Raw genomic sequence first — 16,423 nt, 5'->3', positions numbered from 1 at the left:
ATACGTATTACAAAATCAAGGGTTTCATTATGTCTCTTAATAGTGAATTAATATGTATTGCAAAATTAAGGGTTTCATTATGTCCCTCAATGTACAGAAATACGTAGATACATGTATATACTAACGCTAACATCATCCACCAATACAAAATCAAGAGTTTCATTATGTCCGTCATTATGGTTAAACTTTTGTAATAATTTAAACTAGATTTCCCATATTCTTAATAAAAGAAAAGTACAAAATGCCAATAAAAATAAAAATAAACATAATATATATATATATATATATATATATATATATATATTCTTTACTTTTTTAATTCACAGTGAAGCTATCGTAACTTTTTGAAACACTTCAAATTCTTTGATGTAATTTTCACATTACATCCAAAAATGCATCCATAATTATGGCATATATATTATAAGAATTTAATAAGAAAATAAGAAAAACATGAAATTTGTATATTTGAAATTTATTTATTATATATATTAAAAATTCATTATTTTATTTGAAACATATTTCAAATATTGAATTTTAAAGTATTTCTGTAAATTAATGGAATTATAAATCCGTTAGTTTCCCCAGATATGTGTCAGCCGTAAAGAGCTTCAATTCAAACATTAGTTTCTCCTCCTCGTGGCTTTTTTGGGAACCTTTTAGTTCTTTTTTTCACCTTTAGAATTTGATTGGTAATTAAAAGAGTAAAAAAATGAAAAAAATTTGAAATCGGAAGAAAAAAGTGAAAACAGGAGTAAATTTTTACTTTTGACTGTAGTGGAGTGATATATTACTCTGTTTTTATCCTATTTTAGAATTAATGGGTGAAAACTAGTTTTAGTTTGATTGAAAAAAATTTAGAGTAACTGGGCAGATTTTTTCCACTCCACATTGTTTTCCAATAATACTATACAGTAACACCCTTAATCTTGAACGGGAAAGCTAATTATATCTGTTTTTGCAATCAGATATAAAATGTTTAGATCCCTTAGTTTTAAGAAAACATCAACCAGCTGAGCTATACTAAAATTATCCATCTACTAAAAATTATGTGGTTGCTAACTAATCATCATCTCAAAATAACTATCTGACACGCAACTACTATCTACTATATAAGCATCAATAACCTCTTCTTCATAACTCCACGGAGAAAATTCCAAATACAATTAAATATATAAATACAAAATAATTGAGCTCCTGATCGGAGTTTTTTTATAAACTATTTATTTATTTAATTTATTTGGAAAATAACAACACAAATAATTAACAATAATAAGGGGATGTCTAAAACTATTAAAGTTATTTTCTCTCTGGCTCTTGTGGTGTTCTTGACTCTAGCAGCAACCAAGATAGAGGCAAGATACATAGATTATGGTGCCCTTCATCATGGAGATCCCAGTTTCGGTTGTAGTAAACTACACCCTCAATTCTGCAAGAAGCAAGAAGCCAATCCATATAAAAGAGGTTGTGAGACTGAAGAACGTTGCGACCGTGGCCTGAAAAAGTGAATCGACCAAGTTAGAGCACCATTTTTTGGTTTATTTTTAAAATGGCATCCCCATATTAACATCAAATGATTAATTTCATTTTTTTATTTTAAACTATGTTATTGGTTGTATAATTGATTGTTACCATATTAGTAATAATCAATAAAATAATAAAATTTATTATCTGTTCTTCTATTTAACAATCTTCCAAACTATTTTCATTTTTTTATCATTATAGTGAAGTCCTCTTCTTTATCTTTGGAGCTTCCTCTTGGACAAATTCGAATTCACCAGCATGAAATTAGTATAAGCTTAAGAGATGATTTTACTTCTTAGTGATTATTAGCGATTTGTTTGTTAATATGTTTATAAGTTTATATGCAAACAGTGTTAATGTATTTGTACATTTCAGCTTATTTATGCATAACTACTGTTGTTATATATTTGTCACTTTGCAGTTTTCTTGAGACTCAAACTTCTGAAACTCTGACTTGTAGATCCATTTTGAAAAATGTTTATGTAACGTCTGACCGCTCACGGTTAATGAGTCACCCAAACCGCTCTCGCGGCCCGTGGACTATTCCGTTCCAATAGGTGGTGCCTCAATTCTTTCAGGATCTGAGAGTTTTGTTTTACTGACTCTGCAATCACTTTCCCCATGTTTTAGCCTCACTTTCACGTTATCGTGAATCACTTCCCGATAGATTAACCATTATTTTACTACTCCAGTTCAACCAGTTCAAGTACGATTAACTTTGGAGTTCTAAACGAACGTGTGTCGAAAAAGGTAAATGCATTTTGGTGACACATGTATCAAATCAATTTTGTTAAACCTTTCCATATATCACAGCTTGGGATGTTACAGTTTATCTATTTTATTTGGATTTGTTAGCAATGAGTAGGGTTTGAGAAGTTGTGAAAGATGTGCTGGCAGCTGTAGAAAGACAATAAAATGCGTGTGTGAGACTTGGTTTCCTGAAGCACTGTGGTTTCTTGGTGCAGATAGACTGGATTAGCGAGTATCGAATTTATGGTTTGTAGTTTGTGTCGAGTTGAATCTGTTTTCTCATCATTGTTTCTCTTTATTCTTTTGTCTTGGGCTTGAGATCTTTGAGTATAAGCTGCTTTATCCTCTGACTGCAGTAACCAAATTTTGGCATAATGAAGTAAAGTGATGGTGGATGGAAAGATCTGATGTGGTGGTGAGCATAGACAACTCAAATGTGTTGGGCCTCTTGTTTTTTTTTTTTTGTTGGAAAAAACTGTGTTGAGTCTCTTTATAGGTTGGTGTTGAACACATAGAAAACTAACATGAACACATCTTCCAACTTCTAATGGATGGATGACTTGCATAAATATTTGTTGGTCCAAAAGATTAATTTCTCAGTCTTCACACCAAGATTCCCAAACTTGTTGGATTTCAGTAAAAGATACTACTAGAGCAAGAAAAGTCAGAATATACTTTGCTAAACTACTAGAGATGTTAAGCACAAGGATGCATGGAGTAATAATCTGAAACCACAACATGTATCAGGTTTAGATTTATTTGAGATAAGTACTCACCAACCATCACAAGTAAATAATTCTGTAAATAATCTTTTCAATATGTTAATACCTGGTTAATGGAAAAACCAACAATAAATCCTAGAAGTTGTTCTTTTTAGCCATTGTCGTTTCTTACAAAAGACGGATATGTTCATCACAAAGGGTGTTACAACACGACGAAGATGGTGATAACAAAAGAAAGCAACAAGATTGAAGGATACAAGAGAATGAGAGACCAACATAAAACACATGGGATGATGTGATGATCATCTCAGTGGAACTTAAGGCTGGTCAAGACATTGTTGTTGACTGGATCCGCCAAATGATCAAGAAGGTTCTGGTAAGGCCCCACACCGGTCACTAGTCCCTGCACAAAATAGCCTAGGATTGCGAGCATAGCCAGTCTACCGTTCTTGACCTCTTTGAGTTTCAACTCCTTCATTGACTTCTCGTCTTTTCCAAACCCAAGAGGGTTAAAGAAAGGTCCACCGGGGTAAGACGGGTCTCCTGAACCGGCAAAACCTTTCTCTAAGCCTAAGAAGTACTGTTTTCCCATTGATCCTGGGTTGTACCAGTCCTGCAACCTCCGGTGCTCAGCAAATCCCATCAAAGCCATCTCGAGAACAAAGAGTGTGTAAGGGTCTGCCCAGTAGCTGTATGTCCCTGCAGGTGGAATCACACCGGTTTGGAACCAAGGAAGAGCAGTGTCTGCTGGAATCAAACCAGCTTTGCCAAGAATCTCAGGGGCAATGGCTCCAGCTGCACCCAACATAGCGAACCTCCCGTTGATGATCTCTCCGTAGGCTAACCATCTTGGCTCGATGAAACCTCCAGTACCTTCTGGGTCTGAAAGACCAAGAGGGTCGAATCCATAGTCGCCAGGTAAGCTGCAGATTAATCACAACATCTCCTCAATTTATGATAATTTTCTTCTATAAAGTTAACACATTTTGAAGATGATGAAGCTTTACAGAAATCAAACATTTGGGAGTTACCTGCCATCCAAGTAAGAGAGACTCTGTGATGATGCAAACCACAATGGTCTGTTTGCTCCTTGCTGAAACCAATCACACAAAAAACAGGATCAGATTATTCAATTCACACAGCGATATATATAGAGAGTGTTTTGTGGAAGACAAGACTAGAGATTATTATGTACCTTGACAGGTGGCGTTGAGGTGGCTTTAACAACGAAGGAAGTCTTCCTCACGGAGACAGCTGGTTTTGTGCCGAATATCTGTCTAGCAGTCTGAACAGAGGAGGTAAGTGAAGAAGATACAAGTGCCTGTGCTGCCATTTTTCGCTCTGTTCCTTAACTCTTCTCTTCTGTCACCAAGAGACGATGATTGTTCAGTAATGGTCTGAAGGGAAGTGTATAGAGTACAAGGAACACGGGGTCCATTAGAACTACTTGTGGTTTTGCTCCGATTAGATTAGTATCTCATTCACCAACTAGATCTGTCCACGTGGCAACACGAGTTGGATAAGAGATTTTTTCTAGGTGTTATTTTCCTTATCTGCCACACGAGCAAAAAAGAAAAATCTTTACGATGAAGCCAATTGGATATAAGATTTCATGTATTCCTTAGGATGAATCAGTTTTCCAGTGACTGTTTTACAGAAGAAAAAAAAAATTCAAATTCTTAACACATTAAGTCTTTAACAGATTAAAATGATACTGGTAATTTTGTTCAGTTAAACCGTTAAAGATCATAGATTTTATTTTACTTTTGTAAAAGAAATTAACAATTTTTAGCAAAAAAAAAAGAAATTAACAACTTTCTTCTAAGTTCTTTTTTTTTTGAGCAACCAACTTTCTTCTAAGTTCATAGTACGATAAAATATTGGCATTTACCCCCTGTAGCAATCTATCAAACTCCTACATTTTGAGTTTACATTCTTCCATTTTTTCACTAGGTTTTACAATTCAAGATCACTAATTTTATTTTTTTTAAAAGAAAAAAGTTAAAACCATGTCTATTAAAGACACAAATTTAATTTTTGGGTGAAAAGTGCAACAGAACAATGTAATTTTGTCTTCAGTTTAGGTGTCTTCAAGCCATCTTTTTGGATCACACATAGGTTTTCCCATCCACATAACCGTCCAAACATATTCATCAATTCCATTTAAGTTTACTCTCATTCTCACTTTTCAATATCCATAATTCACATCATCTCAGTAGCAACATATTATTTATCAAAATCATCATATTGTTATCTCAGAATCTTACCTTGGTTTGAAGAACCCTCTTTCGTTTAAGTGTCAAGCTCTGATACTAATTGTATGAGATTCAACAAAAACACAATAAAGTAGAACATGTATCTATATTATTAGAATTTTTTTATAGATTTACTTGATCTAAATTACACTACTCGACACGGATCGGTTCCTAATCTATCAATCTTGCTTGATTTAATACATATTGATCAAGTCTTTCAGTTCACTCAGTTATGAAACCTCAAAACCTTTATGTTTCTATTTGAAAATTACAACGTCTTTCAATTTATATATTCATTTTATATTTTATATTTTCATTTTATAAAATGAAATGAAAAAATATATTCAAAACCTTTATGTCTCAAAAAATATATTCATTTTATATTTTAGCATTACAAAGTCTTTCAATTTGTAATCTAATACTATTTTAATTGCTTATTTCTTCAAACAAAAATATAAAATTATTCTACATCGTTGCTGTCTTGACATTTCCTTTTTTTATTCTTAGAAACATGTGTCAAACATCCATCTCATATATAACACATGTACAAGGACCAAAGCTTCGCTACTACAACTTATCAACTCTAATATCTGGAGCTTACAACTTATACTAGAATCAGTTAAAACCAAGACGGTAGAAGTTAGTTTAGTCGTCACTTTTAAATGTAACTGTAACGCCCCGACCCGCCCACGGCTAATGGGCCACCCACGCCCGCTCTCTCGGCCCGTGGGCCCATCCCATCCGACGGTCGGTCGTTAATTTTCCAAGGCTCGAAATCATCATTTACTGACCCTGCAATCACCACATGACCTTTCCCCGTGCTTTGGCCTCACTCACACGGTATCGCGAATCACTTCCCGATAGGTCACCCATCCTTTCACTACTCCAGCCCAAGCACGCTTAACTCTGGAGTTCTAAACGGATGTGTGACAGAAAAGGTAAGTCAACTTTGGTGACATAGGTAGCCAAATCAATTCTCTTAAGCATTTTCACATATCACAACTCGGGATGTTACAATTCACCCCCTCTCAAAGAACGCAACGTCCTCGTTGCGCTCTACGACAGGTCTCAAGACGCCTCTCAGGTCAGAACTGAGACGGCTAACCAGCTCTGATACCACTTGTAACGCCCCGACCCGCCCACGGCTAATGGGCCATCCACGCCCGCTCTCTCGGCCCGTGGGCCCCATCCCATCCGACGGTCGATCGTTAATTTTCCAAGGCTCGAAATCATCATTTACTGACCCTGCAATCACCACATGACCTTTCCCCGTGCTTTGGCCTCACTCACACGGTATCGCGAATCACTTCCCGATAGGTCACCCATCCTTTCACTACTCCAGCCCAAGCACGCTTAACTCTGGAGTTCTAAACGGATGTGTGACAGAAAAGGTAAGTCAACTTTGGTGACATAGGTAGCCAAATCAATTCTCTTAACCATTTTCACATATCACAACTTGGGATGTTACAGTAATGCTTCAATAGCGGCTCTATTTACCAGAAGAGAAAAGTAGTTTGAAAGATCAGATAGAATAGATGATGCTAAACATATAAAAGAATGCATAGGTCAATCCCAACACCATCAGTTTTTGTTTTGTTTCTTGGTCTTTGGTCGGTTTATCTTGGTCTTCGATATTTATGTATTTATTAGGCTTACGCAAGAGATGAAGGTACCCAGTTGCATCTTTTTAACTGTTTCAGAGTGCAGATGTCTACTTCTCACTGAATCCTGATTTGACAAGCTACAAAGGAAACAATTTTTCCATTGAAATCAAATGTGCTTGGTTGATTGGTTAAAAGGTCGGAGTTCTTGATTCAATCCTTCGAGTCCAACTTGTCAAACACGAGTACTACAAGTTGTCTTTATTATAAAGCATTTTTTTCGAATGAAATTTTATTATAAAGCATTATTTATGTTTATTGTGAATAATGTAATGAAGAATCTTTGTAAGATGGGCGTTGTGGTCAACATTGTCTCGAGGTCATTTACAATAGTTCACATTAAGTCCTTGAATATGTTTTCTTTGCTTACTTTCTCTTGCATTCATGTTCTCTTCTTACACTAATCTGAAAAGATAATTCTTGGAGCCACACGAACGTACACACAGGGATGACGAGGTTTTGTTTCTTTGCTTCTTTGCTTTTTTTGACCATGCTCTTATGTTTTTGCTATGCAACTATAACGCCAACAAGTCCTTTGTCAATAGGCCAAACTCTCAGATCCTCTAACGAGGTTTATGAGTTGGGGTTCTTCAGTCCTAATAATACTAAGAATCAATATGTTGGAATCTGGTTCAAAGATACCACTCCTCGGATCATTGTGTGGGTGGCCAATAGAGAAAAGCCTGTTACAGACACCATGGCAAATCTATCTATTAGCAGCAACGGAAGTCTTCTTTTATTTGATGGAAATCATGGTGTTGTGTGGTCCAGTGGAGTAACTTTTGCCTCTAACGGGTATCGCGTGGAGCTTTCAGACAGCGGAAATCTTATGGTCGTAGATAAAATTTCAGAAAGAACTCTATGGCAAAGCTTTGACCATCTTGGTAACACTCTGCTACAGTCCTCGTTCCTGATGTATAACCTGGCTACCGGCGAGAAGCGATTTCTGACTTCTTGGAAAAGTTATAATGATCCATCTCCTGGCGACTTTGTGGCTCAGATTACACCGCAAGTTCCATCACAAGGGTTTATTATGAAAGGCTCGACGCCTTACTGGAGAAGCGGTCCATGGGCTAAAACAAGGTTCACTGGCCTACCTCTAATGGATGAATCGTTCACAAGTCCATTCAGCCTACACCAGGATGTTAACGGGTCAGGATACTTTTCATATTCTGAAAAGGACAACAATCTTTCACGTATAGTTTTAACATCAGAGGGATCACTGGAGGTGTTTCGGCATAATGGAACGACCTGGGAGTTTAACTATCAGACTCCAGCCCATTCATGTGATTCTTACGATGCATGTGGACCTTTTGGATTGTGTGTTACTTCTGTTCCTCCAAAGTGTAAATGTTTCAAAGGGTTTGAACCAAAATACACCGAGGAGTGGAAAAGAGGAAACTGGACTGGTGGTTGTGTGAGGCAAACCGAACTACTTTGTGAAAGAAACTCTACCGGTAAAGATGCAAACGTGTTTTATCCTGTTGCCAACATAAAGCCTCCAGACTCTTACGAATTTGCTAATACCGTGGATTTTGAAGAATGCCACCAAATTTGCCTCCACAATTGTTCTTGCTTGGCTTTTGCTTATATTAGTGGAATCGGGTGCTTAGTGTGGAATCAAGAATTAATGGACGCAGTGCAATTTTCTGTGGGAGGGGAGCTTCTTTCTATTCGTCTTGCACCTTCTGAGCTAAGTAAGGCTTAGAGGATAAATTTAAATAACTCTGTCTTCTTTTGCAATTTATCTTCTACTTCAATGATATTGAGCTAGGTATGACTTATTGTGTGTTGCCGAACATTTCTCAGATGGAAATAAGAGCAAGCATACCATCATTGCTAGTACAGTGAGCATTGCTCTTTTTGTGATTCTGGGTTTCGCTGCGTTTGGTTTCTGGAGATGCAGAGTAGAACATAATGGTAACACATTGATAACTTTACTATTACTAATTTTTACACCATGTGCAGCTATAAAAATTTAAAAGTTAAATTATATGTGAATATAAAATTTGTTTAACATTTTATAATTATTATTTGTTACCAATATTTTAATATTAATTTTTAATTTTATTAAATATAAAAATTAAGATAAATTAAATAATTTTATTTATTTTCAGTTTATATTTTTAAATAGATATGTATATAGATATGTATAAATTTTACACCATGTGCAGCGATAAAAATTTAAAAGTTAAACTATATGTGAATATAAAACTTGTTAACATTTTATATTTATTATTTGTTACCAATATTTTAATATTAATTTTAATTTTATTAAATATTAAAATTAAGATAAATTAAATAATTTTATTTATTTTCAATTTATATTTTAAAATAGATATGTTATATATTTAAAGTTATAGTTTTAGTTCGATTTTTTTTTATTAAAGTATATTAAATCAACTTGTATGAGATTAAAAAATAGATATAAATTGTATAATTATCGAAAGGTAAACTAATCTAAAATTTGTAGATCTCAAAAATAAACTAATGGTGTTAGGATTAAGAATTATAATTTTTGAAAAAAGTTTCATAAAATTTTAAAGAACTTTTCTTGTAAAAAAAGAATTGCATAAGTATTAAAAAGTAAAAATAATTATTATTTCTAAAATTTGTAGGAAGCTAATGGTATTAGGATTAGAAATTTATAATTCAAAAAAAATTGGATAAGATTTGAAGAATATTTTTTAGCAAAAATTATAATTATAAAAATAGAGTTAAATAATATTCCAAATTTGTAAAATACTTTTAAATTTATATTATTACATTATTTAGTTCTATATTTAAATATATTTAATTTAATTTTGTTATATATATATATATTTACTTTAATGATGATGTATTACTTATTACCATATTACAATTAGCCATAAGTCATCATTTAATTAGTGTGACATATATCTTTTTAGTGGGAATGTTTTTAGAGAAGACACATAAGCAAAAAATTGTAAAATTGCTTCGAGTAATGTCTAGGGAATATTTTTTCAATAAAATGATAGTTATCTAAAATAGATTAAAAATGAGCATTTTCACTACATAAGATTTGCACTAAATCGACACCTTCAGATATGTTCTTAAACCACCATATGATTACTATATGTTAGCCACTAATACACCAGTTCACTCTAATTTCAGCTGATATATCAAAGGATGAATGGAGGAACGAATTGAAACCAAAAGATGTACCAGGTTTAGATTTATTTGAGATGAATACTATACAAACTGCCACTAATAATTTCAGTCTGTCCAACAAAATCGGACAAGGTGGATTTGGTTCTGTGTACAAGGTTAGAAAACATTTTTTTTCCATGTTGCTTTTTCTTCTATTCTCTGTTTATGTTCTTTAGATGACCTCGTGCATTCTTTTTTTAGGGAAAACTGCAAGATGGAAAAGAAATTGCTGTAAAACGGCTTTCTAGCAGCTCCGGACAGGGCAAAGAGGAGTTTCTGAATGAAATAGTACTAATCTCAAAACTACAACACAAAAATTTAGTCCGGGTTTTGGGATACTGCATCAAAGGAGAAGAGAAGCTACTGATTTATGAGTTCATGTTGAACAAAAGCCTTGATACTTTTCTCTTTGGTAAGTCTTTTTGCCACATTATTTTCCTGTTAGCAGTTTTTCTCTTTGTATACAACACTTTTTCTCATAGTGTTTTAATTTTAGAATCAAGAAAAAAAATAGAGATTGACTGGCCTAAGAGATTCAATATCATCCAAGGTATTGCACGAGGACTTCTCTATCTCCACCGTGACTCACGCCTCAAAGTCATTCACCGAGATCTGAAAGTGAGCAATATTCTTCTGGATGAGAAGATGAACCCAAAAATATCAGATTTTGGACTAGCTCGGATGTATCAAGGAACTGAGTACCTGGACAACACTCGCCGGGTTGTAGGAACTCTGTAAGAATCTGTCTTGAAAAACATTATTAACTAGGATCTATAGTTATAATCATAGACCATTTGATATATGCACAGAGGATATATGGCTCCTGAGTATGCATGGACTGGGGCGTTCTCTGAGAAATCCGATATTTACAGCTTCGGAGTTCTGCTGTTAGAAATCATTAGCGGAAAGAAGATCTCAAGATTCAGCTGCGGCGGAAAGACCCTTCTTGCATATGTAAGTGATACGTTAGTTATTTTATTCCAATCAAGTGGCCAGATTCAACAGCCTGTTTTAAATCGTTTCTTGCTCTATAATTCTTTGTTCTGAGACGACAACAGGTATGGGAATTCTGGTCTGAAAACAGAGGTACTGATCTTCTGGACCAAGATGTTGCTGACTCATGTCGCCCATTTGAGGTTGGAAGGTGTGTTCAGATTGGTCTTCTTTGTGTTCAACACCAACCTGAAGACAGACCCAACACACTTGAGTTGCTGTCTATGCTCACCACAACATCAGATCTCCCACCTCCAAAACAGCCCACATTTGTAGTGCACACAAGAGATGACCAATCCATGCCTAATGTTTTGATCACCGTCAACGAGATGACACAATCTGTGTTCCTTGGGCGCTAAGAAACAATGTGTGATGGAAATTATGTTGTCAACTTTCTCATTCTTCATTTCTAAAATATTTCTAAACAAAGGAGTTTAAATTAGTGGTTACCAACATGGTTTCTCTAAATGTTCCGGCTTGAATGCTTTGATCTCTATCACTTGTTGAATCGATCTTGACCTAGAACCTTAACGCATACGAGACTATTAATTTAAGGCGGGTTTCAGCCTTAGATTAATGACAAACCATAATAGAACAGGAGGTCCATCATGACGGAGCAATTAAGAACGCATCAATGGTGTCGGATCACGCCGGAGATGAAGGTGTAAGTATGCTTCGTTCAGGACCAGCTATTAAAGGAGGTGTAAGATGAAAGAGTCGATTTATTCATTCCTTATTCGTTATGTAAGATCGAAACCCTAATATTAAATTTTGAGTGGATCCGAGATCCATTAACATCTCTCGGAAGTTTACAAGCTTCCTTCTAACGGTAGTGTTTCTTCTTTACAAGTTGTATTCAATTTAGCATTTGATGTGATTTGATTTTTAATAGAGTTTTAGATGATTTTAATAAGTTGCAGAGATTTATGTGTTTTTTTGTTAAACTACTCTAGAATATCACCTAAAACAATGGGATTTGAGTTTTATTTTTTTTAACAAAGAAACTCCACCCAAACACCTTAAAATCACCTCAAAACTTTAAAATCCCACAACTTAAAATATTTTCAATAACAGTAGATTTCAGAGTACTTAACGAAATGTCAAGTTCAATAACAGTAGATTTTAAATGAGTTTTTAAAATTCATGTTTGAATAACAGTGGATTTGTCATTTTAATACAAATCACCTGAAACTCTCGGTTGAATACACCCTCCTAACTGAATTGTACCAGATCTTGTAAGAAGCCCCTTTAACTAACTGAGCCCAACTTTTAAATTGGTTCGTACCAAACTAGAAACTTTTTAAAGTGGTTTTAATTTTTGGCTAAAACAGAGAAATTTCTTGAGCATGAATGCCAAACCATGTGATCAACTTTTACAACCTCAAACACGTATTCATTCTTCATTTCTAAGTAAGATGAGGAAAAGAAATTTTTTAATATTTATTTTCTTTTTATTAGTTCACGGTTATAGAAATTAGCAACTTAATATTGAGAAAGCATTCAGAGCTCTACGAGCAGAAGAGAAAGTAGTCGAAGAATTAAATAAACGATGCTGCGGCCTGCACATTATATCTATATAACGTTTTCCTTTTTGAATTGTTTTTTGGTCTCTCTGTTTAGGTAAAATCTCTCGCTGATTCTGGTCAACTGTGCGTGGTTGATTGGGTGGATTTTTTTTTTTTTGGATTCAGACTGTGAAAGGTAAAGGGGGTTTACAATTATAATCTTTTGATTGGTTGAGAGTGCCGATAACTATTTGCTATTGATTCTTAACTCAGCGAGTTTTAAAGAACAAGAAAATGACATAACGTTTCAAAAATGAGGTCAAGTGGGTAAAAGACTTGAATAGTTTGGGGCCAACAAGTATATATAAACCATTTCATTTTTTACTAATTGTACAAGAAAACAAGGATTTAGTTGATGGTGAATAAACTAATGCAGAATCTTGGAAGATGGGTCAACAATGGCTAGAGTTCCTTGAAAATAATGCTAATTAAGTCCTTGACTCTGTTTTCTTGGCTTACTTTCTCTTCCGTACTAATCCCAAGGTGATCGTTCTTGGAGGCACAAGAGCACAAATGGGGATGGCGAGTTTTTTCTTTGCTCGTTTCCTTCTGTTTGCAATGTTATTGAGTTTCAGCTATGCAGCAATAACACCAACAAGTCCCTTGTCAATAGGCCAAACTCTCAGCTCGTCCAATGGTATTTACGAATTGGGGTTCTTCAGTCCTAATAACTCCCAAAATCAATATCTTGGAATCTGGTTGAAGGATCCTGTTCCCCGCGTCGTTGTGTGGGTGGCCAATAGAGAAAAGCCTGTTGTTACAGACTCCACGGCAAATCTAACTATCAGCACCAACGGAAGCCTTATCTTGTATAATGGCAAACATGGTGTTGTCTGGTCCACTGGAGAAACTTTTGCATCTAACGGGTCTAGCGCAGAGCTTACAGACGATGGAAATCTTATGGTAATAGAAAATGTTTCGAGAAGAACTATATGGCAAAGCATTGATCATCTTGGTGATACTATGCTCCCTTTCTCAACCCTGACGTATAATCTCACCACCGGTGAGAAGCGGGTGTTGACTTCTTGGAGAAGTTACACTGATCCATCTCCTGGCGACTTTGTTGGTGAGGTTACACCACAAGTACCACCACAGGTGCTTACTATGAGAGGCTCGAAGACGTATTGGAGAAGCGGTCCATGGGCTAAAACAAGATTCACCGGGATACCAGTGATGGATGCATCATTAACTAGTCCATTTAGTCTTCAGCAGGATGCAAACGGGTCAGTATCTTTTTCTTATTTTGATAAAAACTCCAAACCTCCACGTATAACAATAACATCAGAAGGCTCACTGAAGATTTTTCATCATAATGGAACTGACTGGGAAGTAGACTATGAGGCTCCATTAGCCAATTCATGCGATTTTTATGATGTATGTGGACCTTTTGGGTTGTGTGTTATGTCACCATCCCCAAAGTGTAAATGCTTCAAAGGGTTTGTGCCAAAATCTATTGAGGAGTGGAGAAGAGGAAACTGGACTGATGGTTGTGTGAGGCGTACAGAACTAGATTGTCAGGGAAATTCTACTGGAAAAGAAGCAGATGTTTTCCATCCTCTTGCAAATATAAAGCCTCCAGAATTTTACAAATTTTCAAGTACTTTGGATGCTGAAGACTGCCACCAAACTTGCCTCCAGAACTGTTCTTGCTTGGCCTTTGCTTATATTAATGGAATAGGGTGCTTAGTATGGAACCAGGACCTTGTGGACGCTGTGCAATTTTCTGTGGGAGGAGAGACTCTTTCAATTCGTCTTGCACATTCTGAGTTTGGTATGACAATTCAAAGACATTTTTGTAACTTTATTTTCTACTCTTTAGTATAATAGCATGACTTATCACTTAATTTATTGTCCTACATTTCTCAGATGGAAATAAGCACAAGAAGAAAATCGTTGCCACTTCGGTGAGCCTTACCGTTGTTGTGATCTTGGGATTTGCTGCGTTTGGTTTCTGGAGATACAAAGTGAAACATAACGGTAACACATTCATGACTTAACTAAACCAACAAAACGTTTGTAGGGTATATGCTACATCATCCATACACTAAATAGAAACAGTTAGATTTGTTATTTAAACCGTACACTGATATATAATCATTTTTGGTTCCTTGGTTTCAGCTTGTGCTAAACTAATTTCAGTATGCTTACTTGCAAAATTACTACTATATGCTAAGCGCTAACGCTCACCCTCTAACTAAAATTTCAGCTCATATATCAAAGGATGCATGGAGTTGGAGTAGTGACTTGAAATCACAAGATGTACCAGGTTTAGATTTCTTTGATATGAATACCATACAAACTGCTACCAACAATTTCAGTCCATCAAACAAACTCGGACAAGGTGGATTTGGTTCCGTCTACAAGGTTAGGAACATTTTATCCCATTGCTCAATTCTTTTTTCTTTTTTAATTTGTTGAGATGACATTTGCAACTTGTTTCAGGGAAAGCTGCAAGATGGAAAAGAAATTGCTGTAAAACGGCTTTCTAGCAGTTCTGGACAGGGCAAAGAGGAGTTCATGAATGAGATAGTACTCATCTCGAAACTCCAGCATAGAAACTTAGTCCGAGTTTTAGGATGCTGCATAGAAGGAGAAGAAAAGCTATTGGTTTATGAGTTTATGGTGAACAAAAGCCTCAATACCTTTATCTTTGGTGTGTCTTTTTTTGCCTAATTCCTTTCATATTAGCAGTTTTCTCTTTGTGTGCAAACACTTTATCTGATAGTTTTTACGCTGTTACTACTTCAAAGATTCAAGAAAAAGACTCGAGATAGATTGGCCAAAGAGATTTGATATCATTCAAGGTATTGCGCGTGGACTTCTATATCTCCACCGTGACTCATGCCTTAGGGTAATTCACCGAGACCTGAAGGTCAGCAACATTCTTCTAGACGATAAAATGAACCCAAAAATATCAGATTTTGGTTTGGCTAGGTTGTATCAGGGAACCGAATATCAAGACAACACTCTCCGTGTTGTAGGAACTTTGTAAGACTGTACTTTCAGAGACATGATTAACTATGATTAAAAAATTAAAACCTGATGTTAACTTTGGTTTAAGAAAAAAACTATTTGATTTATATGCAGAGGATATATGTCTCCTGAGTATGCATGGACTGGGATGTTCTCTGAGAAGTCAGACATCTACAGCTTTGGAGTTATGCTGTTAGAAATCATCAGTGGAGAGAGGATCTCAAGGTTCAGCTATGGAGAAGAAGGGAAAACCCTTTTTGCATATGTAAGTAAGATTTTAAGGTTTCATTCACTTGCAAACGTTTTTTAATTAAGATCTAAAGGTCTAAAAACCTAAACAACAGGCGTGGGACTCTTGGTGTGAAACTGGAGGAACTGACCTTTTGGATAAAGATGTTGCGGATTCATGTCAGCCTTTAGAAGTTGCGAGATGTGTTCAAATTGGTTTGCTCTGTGTTCAACACCAACCTGGGGACAGACCCAACACACTTGAGTTGCTATCCATGCTCACCACAAGATCAGATCTTCCATCACCAAGACAACCCACATTTGTAGTGCACACGAGCGACGACGAATCGCGTTTTAGGGAGTTGCTAACTGTCACTGAGACGACACAATCTGTGAAAAATGATAGTTGATGGAAATTGTAGAATTGAGTTGTGTTGATTGCTCATTTGTTGGTCTGACTTTTCAGTGTTCTCATGACTTTAGTATTTTGATATGATATCTAAAATACTAATTAAACCAAAGTATTATTAACCAAATTGATCTGCGCCTATATAAGACCCCAGTGCAACCTAGAACCCAAAAAC

General features: G+C 35.5%; 3 protein-coding genes across 4 annotated transcripts; 2 read left to right on the top strand and 1 right to left on the bottom strand.

The window, feature by feature from the left end:
* Positions 1–3,124: 3,124 nt before the first annotated feature.
* LOC108828138 (photosystem I chlorophyll a/b-binding protein 3-1, chloroplastic) lies at positions 3,125–4,402 on the bottom strand. Its single transcript, XM_018601721.2, has 3 exons — positions 4,189–4,402; positions 4,025–4,086; positions 3,125–3,916 (listed from the first exon to the last, which is right to left on the bottom strand). The coding sequence occupies exons 1-3, from the start codon at positions 4,324–4,326 to the stop codon at positions 3,301–3,303; spliced, it is 816 nt and encodes a 271-aa protein (XP_018457223.2). The 5' UTR covers positions 4,327–4,402; the 3' UTR covers positions 3,125–3,300.
* Positions 4,403–7,357: 2,955 nt separating this feature from the next.
* Positions 7,358–11,895, top strand: LOC108828137 (G-type lectin S-receptor-like serine/threonine-protein kinase At1g61500). 2 transcript variants are annotated; one of them, XM_018601719.2, is made up of 7 exons: positions 7,358–8,606; positions 8,719–8,829; positions 10,045–10,196; positions 10,282–10,492; positions 10,577–10,814; positions 10,890–11,034; positions 11,139–11,883. In XM_018601719.2, the coding sequence occupies exons 1-7, from the start codon at positions 7,358–7,360 to the stop codon at positions 11,430–11,432; spliced, it is 2,400 nt and encodes a 799-aa protein (XP_018457221.1). In that variant the 3' UTR covers positions 11,433–11,883. The 2 variants fall into 2 exon arrangements, with proteins under 2 accessions (XP_018457221.1, XP_056849634.1); XM_056993654.1 differs by lacking the exons at positions 10,577–10,814; positions 10,890–11,034 and having other exon boundaries at positions 8,540–8,606; positions 10,045–10,241; positions 10,282–10,368; positions 11,235–11,895.
* A 601-nt stretch (positions 11,896–12,496) lies between these two features.
* Positions 12,497–16,313, top strand: LOC108828136 (G-type lectin S-receptor-like serine/threonine-protein kinase At1g61480). Its single transcript, XM_018601718.2, has 7 exons — positions 12,497–14,409; positions 14,505–14,615; positions 14,845–15,002; positions 15,081–15,291; positions 15,389–15,626; positions 15,726–15,876; positions 15,956–16,313. The coding sequence occupies exons 1-7, from the start codon at positions 13,152–13,154 to the stop codon at positions 16,247–16,249; spliced, it is 2,421 nt and encodes an 806-aa protein (XP_018457220.2). The 5' UTR covers positions 12,497–13,151; the 3' UTR covers positions 16,250–16,313.
* Positions 16,314–16,423: the final 110 nt, after the last annotated feature.

The sequence above is a fragment of the Raphanus sativus genome, chromosome 9 (genome assembly GCF_000801105.2).
Source record: "Raphanus sativus cultivar WK10039 chromosome 9, ASM80110v3, whole genome shotgun sequence".
Taxonomy (NCBI): domain Eukaryota; kingdom Viridiplantae; phylum Streptophyta; class Magnoliopsida; order Brassicales; family Brassicaceae; genus Raphanus; species Raphanus sativus.
Note: the sequence above shows the minus strand (reverse complement) of the source record. Positions and strands in the feature narration are given on the sequence as shown.

What these genes read in the sequence shown, in the direction of transcription:
- LOC108828138 (XM_018601721.2), bottom strand. Translation starts at nt 4,326, where the DNA reads ATGGCAGCACAGGCACTTGTATCTTCTTCACTTACCTCCTCTGTTCAG. An exon ending in CCTCAACGCCACCTGTCAAG is followed by an intron (nt 4,087 to 4,188) that starts GTACATAATAAT and finishes GATTGGTTTCAG; the next exon opens with CAAGGAGCAAACAGACCATT. An exon ending in CTCTCTTACTTGGATGGCAG is followed by an intron (nt 3,917 to 4,024) that starts GTAACTCCCAAA and finishes ATTAATCTGCAG; the next exon opens with CTTACCTGGCGACTATGGAT.
- LOC108828137 (XM_018601719.2), top strand. Translation starts at nt 7,358, where the DNA reads ATGACGAGGTTTTGTTTCTTTGCTTCTTTGCTTTTTTTGACCATGCTC. An exon ending in TCTTGCACCTTCTGAGCTAA is followed by an intron (nt 8,607 to 8,718) that starts GTAAGGCTTAGA and finishes AACATTTCTCAG; the next exon opens with ATGGAAATAAGAGCAAGCAT. An exon ending in ATGCAGAGTAGAACATAATG is followed by an intron (nt 8,830 to 10,044) that starts GTAACACATTGA and finishes CTCTAATTTCAG; the next exon opens with CTGATATATCAAAGGATGAA.
- LOC108828136 (XM_018601718.2), top strand. Translation starts at nt 13,152, where the DNA reads ATGGGGATGGCGAGTTTTTTCTTTGCTCGTTTCCTTCTGTTTGCAATG. An exon ending in TCTTGCACATTCTGAGTTTG is followed by an intron (nt 14,410 to 14,504) that starts GTATGACAATTC and finishes TACATTTCTCAG; the next exon opens with ATGGAAATAAGCACAAGAAG. An exon ending in ATACAAAGTGAAACATAACG is followed by an intron (nt 14,616 to 14,844) that starts GTAACACATTCA and finishes CTAAAATTTCAG; the next exon opens with CTCATATATCAAAGGATGCA.